Source organism: Ambystoma mexicanum, chromosome 6p (genome assembly GCF_040938575.1).
Source record: "Ambystoma mexicanum isolate Mex_15411 chromosome 6p, UKY_AmexF1_1, whole genome shotgun sequence".
Lineage (NCBI taxonomy): Eukaryota > Metazoa > Chordata > Amphibia > Caudata > Ambystomatidae > Ambystoma > Ambystoma mexicanum.
This window is the reverse complement of record NC_090935.1, coordinates 1,115,473,646-1,115,488,538: the sequence shown is the minus strand read 5'-3', so window position 1 is coordinate 1,115,488,538 and position 14,893 is coordinate 1,115,473,646. Positions and strand designations below refer to the sequence as shown.

Here is a 14,893-nt window from a genome sequence, read left to right as displayed (position 1 = left end):
AGTCCCAGAATCCCCAGAGGACTGGGACGAAGAAGAGGGCTGTAAAAGCACAAGGTTGCAGAATGTCGCCCATTAAGGTTAAGGACCCACACCGAAGGATGGCTGAGGGACTCAAAAGGCCCCCTCAGGTGCAGGCCATAGACCAAGATGGAAGAAGGCGAGGCAGCCAAAGCAGCAGGACAGCAGCAGTAGTTGTAGTAGTACATGGAGGAGTTTTGGAATCTCCATGAAGCAGCAGAGGAAGAAATGATGCAAGAGAAAGGACACCGGAACCAGAGTGGCGAGAGAAATGTATGCCGGTCGTGAGAGGGTAGTATGGGCTTGAGATTTCAGCTGCAGAGGTCGTGCAGCGAAAACTGCACCTTTTATAACTTTCCCCATAGTGAAGCGTTCAGCGGTGGCAGGCGAGCACCCGATCACTAGGGAGATTTCAGCTGCAGAGTTCTCGCCACGCAAACCGGTCCTTTCTGTGACTTACCCAATGGTAAAGCATTTGGCGGTGGCAGGCGAGCACTGGATCGCTGTGGGAGCCGCAAGGGATCTGGAAGTAGTAGACGTGAGATGCGGGTAGCCGTTCATGAGAGGGTGCCAGCCGGCGCATGGGAACTGAACCAGATGAGGTGGAAGCAGTGAGGTAAATGGACGCACACGCCAAACCCAGTGAGTTCACCATTATATTGTGACACCAGAGCGCTCCATGATTACCTGTTGCTTGAATCCAGACTCCCTTTTGAATACTGAACTGATGGAAAGCATATTACTGATTATGATGCATACCAAGCTGCTATTGGACAAGGCAGAGAGCATAAAGAGACTTTAAAGATCCCACCTGAAGGTGATATAGTGGGTAATAACAACCAAACTCTCAAAGGGGCAGTACCTCGAGAAGGAAACACAAATCACTATTTCCAAAGCCAAAAGGGATGCACATTAAGGCAATTGATAAACAACTGGAGTTGCCTAATCCAAAAGAAGATAACTGAGCCCAACAGTGTGTGTGTGAAGAATATTGCCCAGGTGTAGAGAATGTCTTAAACCCACATTGCCAAAGCCAAAGAAGTGTGAAGGAGACAAAAAGTATCACCATTTGGTTAATAATACAAAGGTGGAACAAGATTGACAGGAGTGCTGCTTTTCTGATAAAAAGAGGTTCAGAAGGAAGGAAGCATTGCCTGTCTGTGTGTGGCAAACACTTAGGTGTAATAAATAGCAGCAGTGTGATTCTTGTATCACTTGAAGAAAATCCCAAGCCCAATTGTGTGAAGCAGAAGACATTTTTAAACCCTTTTAAGTTGGCCGTTACTACAGATGTAGTAGTTGGGCCTGGCAAAGGAATATACCAGGTCATAGAACTTTGCGCCAATTGGTTTGTTTCAAAGGAGAGTATACCCCCGCAAAGAGAAGGAGTATACCAGACCAAGAGCTTCTGTAACCATTGGTTCTATTCTGGCAGGCATACAATGGAGCAGAGAGTTGTAGTAGTAGTAAAACCTGGAAAGAGTAAACCATGTGCAAGGTCATGAAGTACTGTGGTGGGGTAAAGCTTATGACGAAGCAATTGATGAATCGCTGAAGGGTTTTGGTGAAGTAGTGCTGAAGCTAAAGTGGTGCCAAAATATCCTGACAAAGACATTTGTGTTGAAATTGAATGCATTGTTGATGACAAGAAGCTATCTGAAGACATTGGATATGAGTGGAAAGAGGAAAGCTGTGTTAACAATTGTGAACTACCTTTGGAATCCAAGTTGGAACTTTTGATGTTGCCAAGTTAGATTGAAAAGGGAACTGAAGTGAACTTGTTATGACAAAGTATTTCCTTATAACATTTCAAGAAAAACCTTCTTGAATCTGAGGTAAGGGAGTTCGCCCAGGCTAACAGAAGCAGCAGTTATTGTGTCGTGACTTATTCTGTTATATTATTTGTTGTTAAACTGCCATATATTTCCTTATTTGAGTGTGAGGGACAGAAACTTTCTTTTGTTAAGAATGTTTTCCTTTACTTTATTTTGGGCAGGGAAATTCTCATCAGGGTAGGGATAGTTAAGTGTTTAACCAACCTTCTGAGTTAATAAAAAGGGCATCTTTTGAAAAACCCTCACAAAGTTATCTGCCTCACATTTCTGAGTCCTAACAATATTTTTACAATTTTTGTGGAGGATGATCCTCGGGGACTGGGTGGTGGATTGCATTTCAGACTGTTCGAAAGGAAGTTAGGACCATTCTTCCAAAACATTTGAGAGAGAAAAATTATTTTCATTTGGATTCTGTGTTTTATAGTTAGGATGTTGAGTGATTTACCTTCTTTTACTTCAACTCTTGAGCAGCAAAAATGTCTAAAATAAAATCAAACGTAACTAGATTGTTTTGGGGGTGGGTGAAAGGGGGTCTCCGCGGCTCAGCACCGGTCCATAGAGCAGAAATTACATCACGGCCAGAGCGTCAGCCTGCATAATGGTCATCTGATCCAGTGCAAATCCAGAACGGATATAGGAACACAGGCACGGTTACTGGTTGTAGACTGAATGCAGTCGGTCGTTCACGAAGCGCGGCCAAAGCAGTGCCTAGCAACAATGAAACACCATTTGGCTATCATGAGCTACATTTGCTGATAAGTATCTGCCGAAGACAGCCAGGCAGGTAGGTAGGTATTGTGAATGAGTGCCATTGCAAACAAACGTGTGCCATAGCCTTGGTAGCGCCTTTGCCAGAAGGATAATAAACCCCTGGCACATCCTCATTACTGAGAGACTTGAGCTTACACAGGCAAGTGGATCCACCCCTCATAAAGGTTATCTGGATACTAGATTGCACCTTTGTGCCTGGGAATAGCATGACATGAAAGATGACATCACAAATGTCACTGATGACATCACATATCTGGGTCACTTCTTTTTGTTTACTGACCTGATTAGGCTAGTTTTTTGTTTTTGCTGACAATGAGAACTTCCAAAATGTAGAAGCTGCTATATATCTACACCCTAACCTTTTTAAATGTTCTTAAAGTATTTAGAGTTTAATCTGAACTCGTAGTGCACATACATGGGGCAATAAGCACGCTTCAAACACACAATTAAACGTGTGTACATGATTAACTCTAATGTTCTCATCTTATTTATTTCTTCTTTACTTTCCCTGTATGTGCCTCACTTTTTTTTTTTATTTGATTTAATTGTAAAAAAAAAAAACAATTTTGACAAGGTTCCAAAATCCCTAAAAAAGAAAATCTTTATATTCCACAGTTGTCCTCATCACTTCGCCTAAGCCATTGTTTCCTGTGATTTCATGTCTGTCAAGCCTATCTGTCCAAAGAAGCCAACAATTGCTATCACCAATTTCGTTTTTTCTCCTCCAATCAGGCGGGCCCACCACTCTTGTTCGTCATAGATGTAGGCGTCTTCAATGAGATGACTCAACCAGGAGAGTCTTTCTCTCTTCAATCCCGGGCACGATAGCAGGTGGTGTTTGGTGGTTTTCACCTGGTTGGGCATCTCGCTGAAACGGCAAAGATTAGACTTTGCAAGGGCTCTTATGGCTCGGATCCCGTTGGTGTTCATTAAATTCAATCGGATCCTTAAAAAACTTTGCCGAAGTCGTTGATTTGGAAATTTCAATAAGTAAGACAGTATTTCATTGAGTTTTTTGTGTCTAGGAGGGATATCTTTAGTGATCTTATATCCCACTGCCTCCTCCAAGTTTTCAATCCAGTTCAAGTAGTTTTTTATTAACCTTTTCTGGGTTCTGGATTAGTAGTTCTTCCGTGCTGCCAGTTCGCTCGAGGATGGTCCTATTTTGTGTCTCAAATCAAGGAGCATTTTGTAATTTGTATGCATTGTACATTTTTACATGCATTTGTTCTAAACACAAGTGTGTGTTAAGTTTCCAATTTTTACCCATTTATTCCATGTTTAACATTACTCAAAACTCTCATAAGGTAGCATTTATTAATTTACTATCGGAACTTACCAAATTAAAAATATTGTACTTCTATGGTGCATGCTGCAACCATTGCCTATATGTATGTATGATTAGGTTCCTCTACTAACACTAGACTATAATGATTTATTTACATAGTTCATTATAGTTCTCCCAATCACCCCTAACATCTTGTTTCCAACATTATAAACTCAAACCCTTGTAGGGACTGTTTATTAAAATGAATTTAATATGTGATGTCATCAATGAGATTTGTGATGTCATCTTTCATGTCCTGGGTGTTAGTCTTAACAGGGCACGGTGGTCGTGCAAGTTAAGGTTGCTTAGCTTACCCTAACTGATGAATTTCTGGGGGTTTTTGGTTTTAGTTTTAAGCATAACGTCCCTTTAAAAAAGTTCTCATTAAATTTCATAGGTTTTTATTAGTGCAACTTAACCATAACGTCCCTTTAACAAAGATTTTTCAGTGAATTTTATGGGTTACCAGTGCACACTGATTTCCTACAACATACTAATATCATACTTACCCCAATATAGCAACATGTGTCCAATTTACAAAGTTTCACCTTACAACTCTGCCATTTCCCACCTTATAGCATAATTTTTAACATTTCTATACACTTTTAAAAAACTTTTTCCACTATTTTTGATAACATCTGATATCATTGCAGACTATCAGGACAATGCCACGTGACCACGCGCAGCAGAATGTGTGCACTTCGCAAACGGGTTCCGTGCTTTGCAAACAGTTTGGAACTGCATTTTTAGCTGATATAGGAACTTTGAATCTCAATACTTATCCTTGCACAGCTCCAACACCGTTTCTTACTCATTACCTATCTAGCACACAGCACATACTTGAAGAGTCAGCCTCTTGACACAAACTCGAACAGTCAGCCGCCCGGGCTGCCATTATTGTTCCATGGTGAGCCTACACAGGAAGAAGTGCATGCAGCTTACCCACCACTTTGTAAACCGGACTGCCTACAACACTTCCCAGATGAGAAAGACAGGGCCAGATTAGCTAGGGATAGAGAGCCAACCCAAAGAGGGGGAGGGCTATATAAAGAGACACGAAGCAGGAAGTGCAGGTTATTCTGGTGAGGTCAGAAAAGGAGGAGACAGAACAAGAGACGAGCCGGGGAGACGAGGGAGAGAGGGGAGTGGAAGGAGCGGCGTAGCAAGAGGAGATTTCTGGTTTATGAGAGGTATTGGTAGGTGAGTGAAAGTGGTACCAAAGTGTGAGAGTGCGTGTTAGTGTGGCAAGTGTGGTTAGAAGAGTTAGTGTAAGGAGTGACTACAAAGTGTATGGTGTTGAGTTGAAGGAGGGTGTTTGAGTAGTTGTATTGTGACAGGAGTAATCGTGGGTTAAATGATTAGTAGTGGGATGGAGGGATTAGTAGTGGGATGGAGGGAGTAGTAGTTGGAGGGAGGGAGCAGTAGTAGTTGAAGGGAAGGAGCAGTAGTAGTTGGAGGGGTAGAGCAGAAGCTGGAGGGGTAGAGCAGAAGCTGGAGGGAGGGAGTGGGTAGTAGTGGAGTAGGGAGAGCAGTGAAGTGGAAAGTAGGTAGCAAATTAAAGGGTGGAGGCAAGTGTGAGACGTCAGGGGACAGGAAATGGAGGGAGGAGGGAGGAAAAAAGAGGGAGTTGAAGGGGCAAGAAGACAATACCAAAGAGGGAGAGGAGAGAGTGAGCAGGAAAAAAGAATGCTGAATGCTATGCACAATTCCAATATCCTTTTAGACTAACAAATTGTTAGAGTAGGGAAAGTTAAGTCCCTGATGGAGTTTAGCGAGATGAGGCAAAGGGCCTTTAGGTCAATATCGCAACCCATCTAGCACTTTGCATACTAACAAAGAAACAATCCCTACATACTAACCTGGAGCTAAGCACATGTGTGCAAGGGGAGGTGCTAGCAGATAAGAGAGGGGCAGCCATTGTGCCCATTGATATTTAAATAGAAACCCTTGAACCCCCTCTGAGATTTGGAGTGATTTTTGTATCATCTAACGCTCATTAGACATGACTAAATAAAAAACTCACTTCAAATGAACACTAAAGTTAATAAAAAGCAGTCGTGCAGTGTTCAAAAAGAAACAGATGAAACTTCAAAAGAAACATAATTACCAATGTGTTGTACAAGCTGATGTCTCCTTCAAGCCCACTCCTCACATGGAAAAACTTCACAATAGGCACTTTTGCAGTTGTTATGGGCAGAATATTCCGCAAACCTGACAGAGAAAAATTGATTAAAAAAATATACTATACAACATCTTTGTTAAGTGTCACCCGATTATTTATGCAAGCTTTTATGGAACCGAAATACTAAAAATGACAAAGGCAATTACATTGCAACTAAAATTCACAGTGGTAAAAGTTAATTTCATATAAATCCGATACGCAACTTCAGTAAAATTCCTTCTGATGGATATGGTGTTCTGCTCATAGATGCCTCACCTTCAGAAATTGCACTAAAAGCATAGATAATCTATCTGAAAAGCTCAGCAAGGTGGGGCAGAGTGGTTCTGGACTAGTTCCATCCATCAAGAAGTCACTTGAGCCATGACTTGACAGGACCATTCACAGAGTCGCATGTGCCCCCATTTCTTACTTCCACCCAGTTTCCTCTACTTCACAGAGGCCAACTGACCTCCAAAGTGAAACACAGAAAATGTACAAGTAGTCACATTTACAAAGTAAGAGGGGGTACTTGGTACGGTTGATGATTAATCCCAGGGAGGAATATTGTACCCATCAGAAAGAACATTAATAAAGCCATCTCTTCCTCACCATTAGAAAGACACACAAAGCAGTAATATTACAGAACGTTGACCAAGTTTACAAGGAACTGATGCTCTTCTTGAAAAACATTCTTGCCAAAACCACACAATGCCGGTATCCTACTCTACCAAAGAATCCAGAAAATAATTGTTTGGCAAAATGCAGGTTATGAGAACCACGTGGTTACTTGCCAAACCTACAACCAACAACAATCTGGTCATGAACTTTAAGGAGTGAATGGCCACTACATGGCCATGCGGATGGAAATGCTCCTTAATCTTGGAAGGATGCAAAGATGGCAAAATAAGACAGATTAATCATTTGAGTAAGTTAGAGTTCCAGTGAAGTAATACGTTATCCATACTAGGTCTTTTTGACAGTGGGAATACATGAGCAGTCTCACGGGCTGGCATATTCCTGTCAGAAGAAAGAATGCAGCAGGTAAAGGAATACCAGCAGCAATCCGGAAACAACAGAGGCACAGGCTGCAGAGGCAAATGGCATTTGGAGGTAGAGATGGAGGCAGCAAACAAACATAATTGTCGAAATGGATTGGGGAGCACAAACAGATGGGTATGTGAAGAGAGGGCGGGGGAAAGGGATAAGTAAAGATAAGGAAAAACGAGGTAGGTGAGGGGGATCGTGTGCACTAGGCAGCAGCACAGAGGGATCAGAGGGAACTACCTCAAGAGGAATATAGAAAAAAAACGGGCACACTGGCTGAAGTCAAATCTTCCAGTTTTTAGGGAAAGAACAAGCAGAATGCCAATAATTTGCAACACTGGCAAAAATGCTGCTGGTTTATTCCACCAGCAGGTAGACCTAGTATGATGTTTTCAGGTTTAAAAAACTCAGGAGAGGGTGTTGTCCCAAAACGGGCTGAAACTAAGGTCAGGAACACAAAAGACTGTAGTGGGAAGGAATTTACCAGGGTCGTCAGACATTACACAGCAGTTGGAAGCAGTGTTTTCAGGGAGCGTGGGGTGGGGGGTAATGACATAAATGGGAGCCAGATAGTATTTAACCGGACCAACATTAAGGTTACACCTGGCAAAATACAACAAAGCAATAAAACAAAACAGCCTTGGGCCACAACAGTGGATCAATAACAGAACCGTGAAAGCAACTTGTAAGCATCTCCTATGCGTAAGCAAATCGCTTTGGTGGATAGTCAGTGGGCCAACAAATGTACATGAAATACCTCAGAACATCTAATCCCGATACCTACAGGCATGATGTTTGACATTGAACACTCTGAGATGCAGGATCTTGCTGTCTGGAAGGGATCTTCATAACATCTTAAGACCGGGAAGAATTTCTGGAATTGTAATGCAAGCTTTCAAAAGCCTTTCAGAGAAATTAAGAGACTTGAGGACTATTGCTAACAACTATCCCAAGACAGTCCTCAAGGCTGTGCAAGCTGGGTCAGGAGAAGGGAGTCACTCTCCTGAAAATACTCTCTTTGTTGAATCAGAAGCTACAGCACAGTATTGTTGGAAAAGAGATAAAAACCGAGCAAGTTCACCAGGACAAAAGGGAGTCACTCTCCTGGTACTATTTTCATTTGGATGCTGAACCCTTTTGTTGATTATTGGTAGGGTTAAAGTAGGTTTTTGGACAGAGGACAGGCACTTCATTTGGACAAACATTCTGACAACGAACACCCGAGTTGATATTCGATTAGGTAGGGATAACCCTTTTAGAGATAGGGAGAGGTAGGTTATTTTATTTATTTCTTAAATAAAACTTTTTCGAAACATGCCACCCCCTTGTCCCACTCCTTACTCCACCACACCACAACTGGCACACATTCAGTGTCTACGGCCCTAGCGAAACGTGGAGCAACAGGGATATTCATGGACAATGCTAGGGCAGACACCCACCACAATCCTACTGAGTTGAAGACCATTTTGCAGCATGTAAAAGGGAAGGATTGATACCCACTTGGCTCTGGACATATTACTGAGAATGTTTCTGGCATCCTAACGTGGGTCATCCGTCACTGAAATAATAACTTTCGATGTAATGAAGATAGCCCGTTTTCTAGGCATCCTCAGTACCCCATGGCTCAAAAGAGGCATAACCCTGTTCATTAATTGGTCCACTAACACTCTTGCTTGGATCAGACTACTGTACCAAGAATTGTCTCCTAGATAAACACATGGAATTCTCCATCAAAAGCCTTTTGCCTCTATGCTCCTCTCAAGCTTGCCAGGCAAAACTACATTTAGTATAATTAAAACACCATGAATACTTGGAAATATTCACTGTTCATGGAGACAGGAAACTACCACATTGTGCCGAGGACTATACCATTTAATTTCTTCCTTGGGCTCCAGTTCCTTTTCAACACAGTATGCATTATCCGTGACTGAGAAAGAAGCCTCATGGGACTATCTCCTAATTAACCTTCACCATGGCCTTATACAGGAGTCAAAATCCTCATGGGAGTGTGTAGGGCTTCTTGGGTTTTTTGTCCACAAAAAAGGTTCCTCGGAACTCTGACTTTGTTTAGCCTACCGTGGACCCTTAAGGACAAATATCTGTTGCCCCGGATCTCACATCCTGGAAACAATAGAGCCAAAATGTTCACCAATTTGATCTGGGTGGTGCCTATTACTTAATTTGTATTAGGGCAGGAGACAAATGGATGGCTGCCTTTCGAACACATTTTGGCAACTTCGAATATCGGGTCATGCCCTTTGGCCTTTGTAACACAGCATTATTTTCAGCCATTTATGTATCACATCTTTGCAGATTTACTGATCCATTCAACTATTGTTTAGCGTGATAATATTCTGATCTTTTCCTGCATCATGGAAGAATTTTGAGCATGTGAAGAACAAGTTACTTACCCCTTGTTAACGTTCTTTCGACTGGATATTCCTCCCACGTATTCCTCATCTTTGACATACAATATCCAGCTTCAGCCGCTTCGGAATTTATTTTGGCAGAGGGCGATGTGCGTCGATGGTGTCGACTCGATGTCCCTTAAGGACCTCCGTCTCGAGGATGATGTCATTGAAGGCATATATAGCACACGCAGCACCTGTTGGCTTCAGTTCTGTTTTTGTTAGAGAAACTACCCGCATAACCATGGGCTTGACCGTACTAAGCTTTGAAGGAGCGAAAGCTGTAATAGCATAGGAAACTCTACTGTGGGGTAGGCTGGGAGGGCGATGAGGAATGCGTGGGAGGAACATCCAGTCGAAAAAACGTTAGCAGGGCTAAGTCACTTGTTCTTCGAATGGATTGTGTCCTCCCATGTATTCCTCATCTTTGATAGACTTCCAAAGCAGTGTTTGTTTTCGTGGGGGGAGTAGGAATTTAGCCATTAATGGTTTCCATGAACCAAATGGAGGACAGCCTTTCCATAGCTTCCATCCTGACCGAGGGGAGACTCAAGGCAGTAATGCTTCGTGAACGTGTGTATAGTAGACCACGTAGCTGCCTCACAAATGTTTTTGATCAGGACACACCTTTGCAGAGCCGTAGAGGTAGCCATACCCCTGATGGAATGGGCCCTTAATCCTTCTGGAGGATCCTTGCACGCCAGCCTGTAGAATTCTGAAATTGCCAGCATGATCCATCTAGACAAGGTCTGCTTTCTCACAGCCTGACCCAGTTTATGACCTGTATATCCTATAAAAAGATGATCATTAATATGAAGTTTGGATAATCTAGACATGTAGAAGCTTAGAGCGCTAAGTGGATCCAAATTGTGTAATCTCTCCTCTTTGCCAGGATGAGGTGGAGGATAGAAAGTGGGCAATACAATTTTCTATCCTAAATCAAAATCTGAAATGATTTTAGGTAAAAATGAAGGCTTAACCCTCAGAACTATATCCTTGTGGAAAATAGTAAAGGGTGTCTTGGATGATGGTGCCTGCAATTTACTCATTCTACGATATGAAGTTAATGCTACCAAGAGAATGGTTTTAAACGTTAGCAACCTTAACGAACATGAATGTAGAGGTTCAAAGGGTGCACACAAGACATTTTAAAACCAGATTAAGGTCCCAAACTGGAACCTGGAACCTGGAAAGGAGATTGGGGGAGGAGGGGAGACACACACATTGCTGAGTCCCTTTAGAAATTGTGTTACCAGTGGGATCTTGAAATATGAAGATTCCTCCGACGAGCGCTTAAAGATGGACAGCGCTACCAAATAGCCCTTAATTGTTCCAACCTGGAGTACCAGATTGGCTGGGTATAGTAGAAAAGGTACAGTTATGTTGTTAAGGGTCTACATACTTGTCCCTGCACCAGCTGCAGAATTTGTTCCAACGTTAACGGTACAAGGACTTCGTTGCTGGTCTTCTGGCTGAAAGCAAAATCTCCATTACGTCATCCGGGAGGTCACAATCCTTGTATCTCAGCCTCTCAGAAACCATGCATGACCTCTGGATGGATAACCAGACCCTGCTCTTGTGGGAGAAGGTCCTCTCTTTGTGGAAGACGTATTGGAGGGCAGATGGACATGTCCTGACGGTACGGGTGCCACTTCCTCCTGGCCCAATCTGGGGCAATTAGGATCGTGTGTTTCCCGAACTTTCTCAACCTCCTGATATCATGAGGAATGTCAGCGACTGGAAGAAACACATACAGGAGTGGAAACGCCCAGTCCACCACAAACGCGTCTCCTAGAGCTCCTCTTGAGGAAATTCCCTGGAGCAGTACAGTTCGCACTTCCGGTTGACACTTGTCGCGAACAGATCCACTTGCAGGGTTCTTCAAAGTGTGAAGATCTGTTGAAGGACTTCCCGAGCTAGTTCCCACTCATGGGAGACTGTGCTCTGCCTGCTCAGAGCATCTGCCGCCGTTTTCTCCTCTCCAGCTAAGTGAACTGCCGAAAGAGAGATTCCTTCTTGAATTGCCCAGTACCAGAGCTACATTGCCTCTCTGCACAGTGGTAGTGACCCACCACACCTCTCTTGTTGAGGGAGTACATGGCCATTGTGTTGTCCATCATTATCGGGACATTCTTTCCCCGTACAGAGTGCAGAAAGGCCTTCAGCGCAAGTCTGATTGTCCTCAGCTCTAAAAGATTGATGTGTAGTTTGGTCTCTGATGGAGACCAACGACAGCTGATTGTCAGATCGTTTGCGTGGGCTCACCACCCCGCGAGTGATGCCTCCGTCACTACTGTCATCTCCGGCCATGGTTGCCAACAAGGTTCACCCTTCAGAATCCTCACAGGCTCACCACAGGAAATCCTGTACGACCCTGTTTAGAACCTGAACTAGGTCTGAAATGTTTCCCGAGAACTGTGACCATTGTGTTCTGGCACGAGAAAAATGCAAGATGCCATGAGGCCGAGCAACCACAAAAAAAAAAAAAAAGGCCGGGAAACGCTGGGCACTCTGAAATTTGGAGACCATCTGCAGAATGTCTTGAGCCCTCACCTCACCTCAGGTGGCGAGCTCTTTCCCAAGGACGTATCCCATACAGCCCTGATGAACTGGAACTTTTAAGAAGGTGTCATATGGCACTTTGTGTAAATGAGGAAGAAAGCTAGTCTGTGAAGAGTAGCAGGTGAAGCTGAGATGATCTAGGACTTGTACAGGAGAACGCGCCTTGATCAGCCAATTGTCCAGGAGGGGTAGACGTGAATCCCCCTCTCTCCTGCGACTCGCTGCCACCACCATCAACTTGGTGAAAATCCTCAGGGCAGACGTCAGCCCGAAAGGCAGAACTCGAAACGGATAATGCAAACCGCCAACAACGAACCTCAGGTACTTTCTGCTTGAGATGTATTGGAACATGAAAGTAAGTATCCTGAAGGTCCAATGACACCCTCCAATCCTGGAGTTGGAGGGCCTGAAGGATCTGAGAAAGTGTGACCATCTTGAATTTGTCCTTTCTGAGGAACTTGTTCAAGTATCTCAAGTCCAAGATGGGTCTCAGGTCTCCATCCTTCTTGGATATTAGGAAGTTCTACAGTGCCTTTCTCTAGCAGGGTCAACATTTCCTGCACAAGGAGCGGATCTGGAACTCTCAAAGAGTGGCTCCCTAGTGGATGGTTCCAAGGTCTTTGAATGAAGGGAAGGCAGTAACCTTGGGCTATTGTTTCCAATGCCCAAGCATCCGAAGTAATGTCTTGCCATTCTTACAGACAGCCTGCCTCCCCCACTGGTGTTTCGTGACTCAAGACCTCAGAGAGGTTTTGAGGTGGCTGATGCAGTGGCTGCTGGCAAGGATACCCCTGCTTGAGTGGGCTTTACACCTCTCCCCCGTCTACCATGAGGGAATCTTCTTTGGCTTCTTTGACCAGCCATTCCCCTCGGACTTCCAACTGAGGAGGAGTAGTGAAAAGATTAACTTTCCAAGGCTGTCCACTGGTGCGAAAGGCTAAGGCTGCCCAACAGCAGCATCTAAGGATTTGGCTGCCGTCTTCAAGGTCTGCAACTTCTCAAGGCTTTCGTCAGCCTTGTTGCCAAAAAGGTGAGACCTGTCAAAAAGCATGTTAAGGAGTCTGGACTGCACATCCGGCGCAAATCCTGACTTCCTCAACCACGCAAATGGAACAAGTTACTTACCTGTAACTGTTGTTCTCCAGCATGGGTCTGGCATGGATTCACATGCTCATGAATATTCCCCGTCAGGCTGGGAATCCTCTGTAAAGAAAAATCAGTATCAGTTTCGTTTCTGATCTGTCTTTCGTAGTAGTAACCAATCACTGAACTCTGCGTCATACTGACCACAGCCAATGACTGCCATCTCCCTAAGCCCCGCCTCTGGCAGCCATCTTCAGATTTGGTAGCACGTGAAGAGGCAGTATGACCAAGTGAAGAGCCGCAGAGGGGTAGGCGGGAGGGTTCGCATGTGAATCCATGCCAGACCCATGCTGGAGAACAACAGTTACAGGTAAGTAACTTGTTCCTTCGCCAGCATGGGGTCTGGCATGGATTCACATGCTCATGAATACAAGAATACATAGCAGTACACACATGCACAACCACGGGAGGTGGCAAAGGCTCAACATTAAGCATTACATCAAAAACTCAACATTAAGCAATTCTTACCTCCTCACCAGGCTCACCTTAGGCGAACAGGTTGCGCAGCACTGCTTGGCCGACCTAGGACTCCTCCCTGGAATACCAATCGACGCAGTAGAATTTCGTGAAGGTGTGCGTCGACCTCCACGTAGCAGCCCTGCAGATGTCCAGCAAGGGCACACCAGATAGGAACGCCGTGGTAGCTGCGATCGCTCTGGTGGAATGGGCTCTCGGACGGCCAGGCAGCGGTCGGTTTGCCAACCGATGACAGTACATTATACAGCCGGAGAGCCATCTGGAAATGAAAGTCTTCGAGAGAGCCTTCCCCTGATTGACAGGTCCAAAGTTCACAAAAAGTTGTGACGTCTTCCGAAAACTCTTCGTGCGGTCCACGTAGAACTTCAGCACTCTAGCCACATCCAGCGAGTGCAAAGTCCTTTCAGCCGGCGACGAAGGCGATGGGAAGAAAACAGGCAACACCAAGGGTTCGTTGAGGTGGAAGTCCGACGGCACCTTGGGCATGAAGGAGGGGTGCGTCTTGAGCACTACCCTTGTGTCGTGAAACGTCCAGTACGGGGGCTTGCAGGAAAGGGCCTGGATCTCTCCCACCCGTCATGCGGAGGTGATGGCCACAAGAAACGCTGTTTTCCATGACAAGAACTTCAACGGAGCCGAGTGCAGAGGCTCGAACGGAGGTCCCATGAGCTTGGTCAGCACCACGTTGAGCTCCCACGCCGGGACCGGGGCCTTCACCGGCGGGAACGATCTGAACAGTCCCTTCATGAATTCTTTCACCAGACGATGAGACCACAAAGACGTCCGTCCCTTGGTTCTGGTGTATCGGGAGATCGCAGCAAGATGAATCTTGATGGAAGCGTGCGCCAGTCCAGCCCTGGCCAGCGTCAGCAGGTACGGCAGTACTTGAGGAGCCGTACTCCGTAGAGGGTTAATCTTCTGTGCGTGGCACCAGACAGAGAACCTCTTCCATTTGTGTCCGTAGCATTTAAGAGTCGAGGACGCCCTGGCCTTTGCAAGAACCTCTCTGCAGTCGGCCGGTATGTCGTAACCTCCAAACTCTAACGCTGCAGGAGCCAGGCCTGCAAGTTCAGCGACTTCGGGTCGTGATGGAGGATGGCGCCTCCTTCCCTGGAGAGAAGATCCGCGTCCACTGGCAGCTTGATTG

General features: G+C 44.9%; 1 protein-coding gene across 3 annotated transcripts in view; it reads right to left on the bottom strand.

The window, feature by feature from the left end:
- TUT7 (terminal uridylyl transferase 7) overlaps window positions 1-14,893 on the bottom strand; it is a 2,420,963-nt gene that overhangs the window by 822,965 nt on the left and 1,583,105 nt on the right. For all 3 annotated transcript variants that reach the window (XM_069625717.1, XM_069625718.1, XM_069625719.1), the window contains one exon: window positions 6,059-6,162. In XM_069625717.1, the coding sequence (XP_069481818.1) occupies window positions 6,059-6,162 (104 nt within the window). The remainder of the gene's footprint in view (window positions 1-6,058; window positions 6,163-14,893) is intronic.